At 49.8% G+C, this 6000-nt stretch overlaps 1 protein-coding gene across 5 annotated transcripts in view; it reads left to right on the plus strand.

Annotated features, from left to right (window-relative positions):
- The window catches only part of BPI (bactericidal permeability increasing protein), a 28305-nt gene extending 22535 nt beyond the window's left edge, over window positions 1-5770 (plus strand). For all 5 annotated transcript variants that reach the window (XM_072801000.1, XM_072801001.1, XM_072800999.1 and 2 more), the window contains 4 exons: window positions 189-231; window positions 2881-2944; window positions 3997-4073; window positions 5536-5770. In XM_072801000.1, the coding sequence (XP_072657101.1) occupies window positions 189-231; window positions 2881-2944; window positions 3997-4073; window positions 5536-5577 (226 nt within the window). In that variant the 3' untranslated portion in view covers window positions 5578-5770. The remainder of the gene's footprint in view (window positions 1-188; window positions 232-2880; window positions 2945-3996; window positions 4074-5535) is intronic.
- The last annotated feature ends 230 nt before the right edge of the window (window positions 5771-6000 follow it).

Genomic DNA, 6000 nt, shown 5'->3' on the forward strand with positions numbered 1-6000 from the left:
ATACCCCAGAGCTCAGCACTAAATGCCCCAAAGGAGCAATTAGGGGGCTGTGACCAGGAGGAAAGGAATGGATACTAGGGGGGAAAACCAGGTGGCATCCACCACAGAGGGTGCCTTCTCCCCAGCAACTGGACTCTAACACAGGTCAGGCAAATGGTGGTCTCAGCTTCCTCCTCCCCTTCTCACAGGCTGCTCCTAGAACTGAAGCACTCGGACGTCGGCTCCTTCTCGGTGAGTCTGAGGCCCTTGGTGGCTCCCTCCTTTCCCCTGATCTTGAGATAACTGACCTGAGGGCCACTCGGGCTCCTGGCATCATTTCCAGAGCCACCTGTTCATTTGCATGTAATTTGCATGTGAAGTAATGACCAGAGGAGCTTTATGGGCCCACAGACCTAAGCTAGAATCACTGGTCCATGCTTACTAACTGTGGCCCTTGAGCAAGTCACTTCCCCTCCCTGAACCTCAAACCTTTCCTCAAATGAGCCATAATCTTTTCCATCTGCATGAAAGACAAAGTGAGAGTGGGGTAGCAAGTGATGGGGAGGGTTGAAGTTTAGACCATGTGATCAGGGAAAGCCTCTCTGAGGAGGTGATATTTGGGACAAAAGAGCCAACAAGGTGAAGATCTGTTGCAGACAGAGGGAACAGGAGAAGCAAGGCCGTGTGGTAAGAACAAGTTCAACATGTTTGGGGAATGGAGGGAAGCCACTGTGGCTGGAGCAGAGCAAGCTGGGAGTGGAGGTGTAAAAACAGATGTGGCAGGAGAGGCAGGTGGGGCTAGGTTCTGGGCGCTCTGGCCTAGCATAGATTGTGGTCAAAGGCAGTGAGGAACTGTTCCACACAGGGGGTGACTTGGTCTGATTTATGCCTTTATAGAAGTTGCCCCTGGCTGGGGTAAGGGGAATGGACTTTGGGGGACAAGAGTCAGACCATGTGGATCAGTGGGGAGGTGGGTGCGTTTGTCTATGAAGAAGGAGAAAGATGGTGGATTGGAAACATACTTTGGAAGTTGAATTAGATGGAACTTGGTGAGAGCTTTGATATATGTGGTGGGGGTGATAAAGAATGACTCTTGAATTTTTGGCTTGAATAGCCAGGTGAGTGGCAGAGTCATGTAGAGGTGGAGAAGGGCAGGTGGGAGGGAGGAGGGCAAGTATCTCACCAGCCCAGCAAATGATTCCACTACTTGGAATCAATGACCGTAATTAAGCAGACTCACCCCTGCCTCTCTCCTAAGTCACCCTGGGGCCCCAGAATTGCCCAAGTCGATAGCAGCTCAATTCTCTTCACCAGCCACCTTGAACAAGCATTGCCCTTGTGACTTATTAGAAGCCACAGTGTGCTGATTCTGTGGAAGTGTCTTGCTACATATAGCCCAAATGTCCCAGGGGGCCTCTTGTTGAACCCCTGGAAAACATTTCCTTAGATCTCTGAAATGCCTCCCAAAGATCCCCACCAAGTGGGTGCCTTGTAAGCCACTCAGCCCTGAAGTTGGACTATCCCAACATTCCCTCCAAATTGGATGGAAATCCAGCCCTTTCCATCTGGTAAGACTACAACAAACAGAAGGACCCAAACAACATCATTGTATTTTCATGGATTTACTGTGCCAGGGCTCTTACAGTGGCTTGATTCAGTGAGTAACTAAATTCTACTTCTGCAGAAAATAAAAATTTAAAGTTCTCAGATTTGTAGGAAGAAGGGCACCACATTTTATGAGCCCAGGGATTTACAGCCTGGGGAAGGAAACTCAGTTGTTCCAGAGAAAAAAAAAGTACATATTTACAAGTTGTAAATGTCACCAAGCAATCATCTTTAAGGTGCTACATTATTTTTGAATATTTTTTTTTTACTATTGCAAAAGTAAAAATCTACATTATAGAATAATCAGAGCCTACAGATATGCAAACCAAAGGGAATAAAAGCCATTCCTATTTTTACTACTTAGTTAATCATTTGGAGTATATCCTTCCTGACCATTTGATATGCATATTCAATAGGACAGTGGACTATGTGGTTTCCATAGCCTGCTTTTCCTCACTCAAAAATATATCATGAATATCTCTGTGTGGATAATGAAATTCCTACAGTATTATTCTTAAGAGTTGCATCCTATTTCCTAGAGTCAAAGTGCCACCGTGTCCCCCAGATAATTCCCCAATTGTTAGTTGTTAATTTACTGTTTTGGCTGAATTTATGGCTCTGGTGAGCATCCTTGCATATTAATTTTTGCCTACACCCTTCATCATTTTCTTAGGATGAATGCCTTACAGGAATATTTGCTGGCCCATCAGCCATATTTATTTATTTATTTATTTGTTTATTTATTTATTTATATTTTATTTGAAAGAGAGAGAGGGCAGGGGGAGGGGCAGAGGGAGGGAGACAAGAAGGATCCCTGCTGAGCACAGAGCCTGACACGGGGCTTGATTTGGGGCTTGATCCTAGGACCCCGAGATCATGACCTAAGCTGAAGTCAGATGCTTATCCAACTGAGCCACCCAGATGCCCCCAGGCACACACATTTTTAAGGCTTTTGCTGAATATGGCCAAATAGAACCTCAGAGAGGTTGAACCAGTTTGTCCTGTGGCCTGCAGTGTCTGAGACCATGCATTGTCTTACACAAATGTTTTGACGACCTTCCTTTCCTCTGCCTGATACCTTACATCTAGAATATGCTTTACATCTGGAACCTTTAGAGCAAAAGAGATCACTTGGGTGACCTGATAGGGCTGTAGAATTTTCCTGTCATCCTATATCCCTCACTCAGCAGTTTTCCTAGCTTTGAGGTTGTTCTGTCGGGGAGGGAGCTTGGCAGAAGATGTCCAACGACGACACCAAGGGTGCCCTGATGTGGGTCCTGTCCTCCTGATTTCCAGGTTGCAGTGCTGCAGTCTATCATGAACTATGTTGTGCCCACTGCTGTGCTTCCCAAGGTTAACGGTAAGGAGCTTTGGGAGACGAGTGACTTTTAATCCTAGGGGAGGCAGGTGAGGTCAAGTCCTAGAGTCGCCTAATAACCTGGCTGGAAGGTGGTCATGTCAAATGAACCTCAAATGGTATCTGGCCAGAAAAGGGATGGAGAAAAGGGAACTACCACGGGTTGAGTTCCTATTATGTACCCATCTATTATTTCATCCAATCTTTAAGACAGCCCCATGAGATGGGGATTTTCATGGGAGGAAACGGGAGATCCAAGAAGTCAGGTGGCTTGTTGTAGGTCACAGAGAAGGTGAGAGATGGAGCTGAGATTTGGTTCCGGCTCTGAAGCCAGAGCCCTCAGTCTTTTACCACCTTGGAGAGAAGTGCCAGGGAAGAAGGGCTAGCCTCAGCTAACCGCTTACACTCAACACACTCAGAAAAGCCTAATGTTTGCGGAGCCAGGGCAAGAGTACACATAGAGGCCCACAGACTCCAAGATCAGAATGATTAAGAACTATAAATCTAGGCCACAAATTATTCTATAATAATAGACTTCTCTTCCTACCTTGACAAATGTAGCTTCATAATGACCTGAGAGAATAGGTTTGAGTTTAGATTCTCTGGAGTTCCACATCTGGATATGGTGGTATGCGGGGAGCTGGCCCCTGGCTACTGCCCATCTCTGGTTTCATCCTCAACATTGAGGGGCTCCGTGTGCACGCCAGTAGATACTCCCAACCACATGCCACGGGCTGTCCACCCGCCTGCAGCAGCCGCCCCTGGCCGTGTACACCAGCACTGCCCTCACCCTCAGGAGGGTGGTCTTGGGGAAGAGGCCTACATGGCTTCTGAATGTGGCTTCTTGGGGCTGATGGGGCAGGAAGGCAAGGCTCCCAAGTCGCCAGAGTGTGGTGAAGAGTGAGAGTCTCCAGGGCAGCCAACTTTTCAAGCTTGCAAGTACCTGCCAATCCCTACCCAGAGCCAGGCACGCTGGTTCAGGGAGGCTGCCCACCTGGCTCTCGGGGGCGGGCCTCTGCCTTCCCTCCTGAGGACTGACCTCCCCTCCATTGCAGAGCGGCTGCAGGAAGGCTTCCCGCTCCCCATGCCTAAAAACGTGCAGCTCTTCAACCTGGTGCTTCAGACCCACCAGGTAGGTCCAAAGGTCTCTTTTCACCAGATGTGTGCAAGCCGTGTACCAAGCACTCTCTACCCTTTCAGCACCCTGCAAGGTGGGTGGGCTGTTAATGAACCCGGAAGAAAGAGTAAAGCTCAGGAAAGCTGCACAGCTAAGCATTGAGTCCAAATTCACGGCCATGTCCTGCTTTGAAGCATCCCCACACTATGTTCGGTAAAAATGGAGCTCCCCGATGGCCGCAGAGCCTCTTTTATAAGTGGATGCATTTACATATTTGACAAATATGTGTTGTATAGCTCGCTTTGCGGCCAGCAATGTTCTAGGCATTGTTGCCAATGTTCTGGCAGTGGGTGGGGGCGGTAGAACGGGAGCCACAAAGTGGGGACTTCCGTCCCAGAATGGATCGCCTCTTCTTGCCTGTCCTCCAGCCAGACCCACAACGGCGTCTGAGACGATTTAGGAACACTTTCTTCTCCTAGCTTGGAAGCTTGCCTTTCCTGGTTTCCAGCCACTTCTCACTGGGTCAATGCAGTCTTCTTTACTGGCTCTTACCCCCCAATACTCCCTCCCCCTCCTCTCCTCCTCCTTTTCCCTCTCCTCTACCCCTCCCTGCAAGTTCTCCAGGGTTTCTGCCCAGGCCTTGATTCTTCCCCACTGTCAGCTTTCCCTGCTGGCTTATATCAGCTCAGGCTAACAGCCACCTTTGTGCCACCCAGTGACCCAGCTATGCTTCCATTTCCTTCTATGCTCTCTCCATCCCCGAGGCCCCTTAAGCCTAGTGTGTCCCAACAAAACTGGTAACTGGGCAATGAAACTGGCACCCACTATTGCAGTCCTTACCTTGCTCGGTGTCTGTCCTGCTAACCATGTGGCCCTTGTGACAAGCGGCCCCATTGCCCAGATTCCTTGCCCTCCCTCACCCTGGATATCCATCCAGTCAGTCAGCCCCCAGTTCTTCAGACCAGGTTGTAAAGGGGGCCGAGACTGCAGAAGAGCCTAGAAAGTGTGCGCGTGGGTGTGTGCATGTGCACACACACACACATCCCCCCCACTGTGTCCCCCACATTGTACCAAGTTCATCCTCAACAACAACAAAAAATGACCCCGTGGCACAGTGTAATTTCTTCATTTCTGAAAATTCTGAGTGAAGGGCAGGAAGGAGCAAAGAAAAGTGGTTTTGCAGCCTCTCTGGGAACAAGGCTGCCTTGAGCTGCCACGAGGCAAGGATGACAAATGAAGGCCCGCACTGCAGCTCATGGAGGGGAACAGCTGCGGGGGTGGTGCTGGCAGCCACAGACATGGGGCCCTCCCCCCCTTGGTGCCCCCGTTCACCCCGCAGGGGGGTGCTCTGCTCCCCTTCCTGGCAGCAGGCAGGCTGCTCTGAAGTTTCCTGTGAACCACCCCCCCAGCCCCTGCTCGAGGGCCAGGGTGCGTTTCCCACCAATGACAGCACTCTAATCTCCCCATCTTCCCCTAGGACTTCCTGCTGTTTGGTGCAGATGTTCACTACAGCGGCTGAAGTCCCGAATTCAGCGTGGGTGCCGGGGGGCTGTCGGCCCGGCCAGGAGGTGTGGGGCTGGTGGCTCTGGCTCCTGACCCGCCCGTGGGGCACAGGCTGCCTTTCTCCAACCCTTGAACCAGACACCCTTGCAAATGTCTGCGAACTCAGATTCGGAAATGATCTAAATACAGAAACTTTGTTCCTTGACAAAGTGTGGGGTGTGTGTACTTTAGGGATTCTGAGTTTCCTTCAAGCCCGAAGTCTGCTCCGAGATTTCCTCCAAGAGTGGCTTTCCACTTTTACCACAATATTTCTTTTGTGCTTCGCCACCCACCCACCCCGGCAAAAAAAACCAAAAACAAACAAACAAAAAAAAACCCACTTCTTTTTGCTAGGGAATTCTGAGTGATGGTATTGTTTCTTGGGTTTTGTTCATTCTTT

Source organism: Canis lupus, chromosome 26, assembly GCF_048164855.1.
Source record: "Canis lupus baileyi chromosome 26, mCanLup2.hap1, whole genome shotgun sequence".
Lineage (NCBI taxonomy): Eukaryota > Metazoa > Chordata > Mammalia > Carnivora > Canidae > Canis > Canis lupus.